Source organism: Loa loa (genome assembly GCF_000183805.2).
Source record: "Loa loa unplaced genomic scaffold supercont3.333, whole genome shotgun sequence".
Classification (NCBI taxonomy): Eukaryota; Metazoa; Nematoda; class Chromadorea; order Rhabditida; family Onchocercidae; genus Loa; species Loa loa.
The window spans coordinates 73,991-75,517 of NW_018108513.1; the positions used below are offsets into that span (position 1 = coordinate 73,991).

A 1,527-nucleotide genomic window follows, 5' to 3' on the forward strand; every position below is an offset into this window, starting at 1 on the left:
AAAAAAAAAAATTACAAAGAATGATGGATTACTCTAAATCAACTGATACATATATTTAAAATCATTTCATTTCTATTAAATTTTAAAATTTTTAAAAATTATTTCAAAATTTTATCAATTATTTTGAAATTTTCAAAAAAAATTATTCTAAAACTTTGTTGGAATTATTCATTGAATGAAAATATTTTGTAATTTTGAAAATTTTATAAAATAATTAATTTAAAAATAAATTTTCATATATCATTAATAATTTTTTTTTTTTTTTGCTATATTATGCTATGTGATGTAAAATTTTTATAACTAAAAAATTCAAATGATAGATTAAATTTTGCACAAATAAGCAATTAATTTTTTGATCATGTAATTAATTAATTAATTAATTAATTAGCTTAATTAATAGTATAAATTTCAGTTTTCTTCTTTTTTTTTTCCCGTCTATCACGATGAATTTAACATTACTAACTGCAAAACATCTACTTATTCTCTGTTGCAATGGTGGTGTACCATTCATCGATTTTCATACTCAATCAAATCTTAGAGGAAAGCATAAATTAACACAAATTATTGATCCAACTGATTGGATTGCTGTGGATACATCCGGTTTGTGTTGCATTTCCTTATTTATCCGGTTTGTATTGTATTTGCTTATTTATCCGGTTTATTGATTGTTTACCTATCCGGTTATATATTTGTTGAATGCTTCTTTTTTTTTTTTATTTCATGCATTAATAATTATCTATTCTTATTAGCAATTAATATTTTTAGTAATTAATGCTAATTAATATAGTTTATTAGAAATAATTTTTAATGCTTTTTTTGCCTTTTTTTTTCTTTTAGTAAAGTTACACTAATAATTTAACTTATTTGAAGACAAAATTTTCCCTTTTTTTTTTAATTAATCATTTTAAAATTATCATTATCACCCAAGTTGATAATAATTATTTCAAAACTTTTCAATACATATTTTTAAGTAATTAATTATCTCAAGCTTAATGATATTTAGAATACAAATATGTCACCAATATTTTTCAGTAATTAATTATCTCAAGCTTAATGATATTTAGAATTAACGATAATTTCACTTTTCTTTAAATTTCTTTTATATGCTATTAGTTAACTTTTATTACTTTTTTTTTTTTAAATGAGATTTCATGAATGATTATTAAATGCTTCATGTTCAATTAAATAAAAATTTCATTTTCTTGATTTCTTTTTTTAATTAATTTTAATCAGCTTAATTTTTTTTTCTGTTAATTAAATAAAATAAATTATTTTACAGGTTCTGAGATTAATTTATCAATGATTAACTCATTAACAACACTACGCACACCATCAAATGTTAAATTAACCGCTTGTGATTTATTCAATTTAACATTTTTGGACATTCAAGATGAGGAATTATTTGAGAGCCGTAAAGGTGAAGTGAAATGCAGGTATGATAATTTGGCGCAATTTGTCTTCTAGCCAATAGGCTATTGCTTAAAAAGTTATCAACAATGTTGTGCTTTTCATTTATCAATTTCTTGC

General features: G+C 21.0%; 1 protein-coding gene across 1 annotated transcript; it reads left to right on the forward strand.

Moving 5' to 3' along the window:
* Nucleotides 1–443: 443 nt before the first annotated feature.
* Nucleotides 444–1,464, forward strand: LOAG_15498 (hypothetical protein; the record flags this gene model as incomplete). Its single annotated transcript, XM_003150988.1, has 2 exons — nucleotides 444–600; nucleotides 1,280–1,464. The coding sequence occupies 2 exons, from the start codon at nucleotides 444–446 to the stop codon at nucleotides 1,462–1,464; spliced, it is 342 nt and encodes a 113-aa protein (XP_003151036.1).
* Nucleotides 1,465–1,527: the final 63 nt, after the last annotated feature.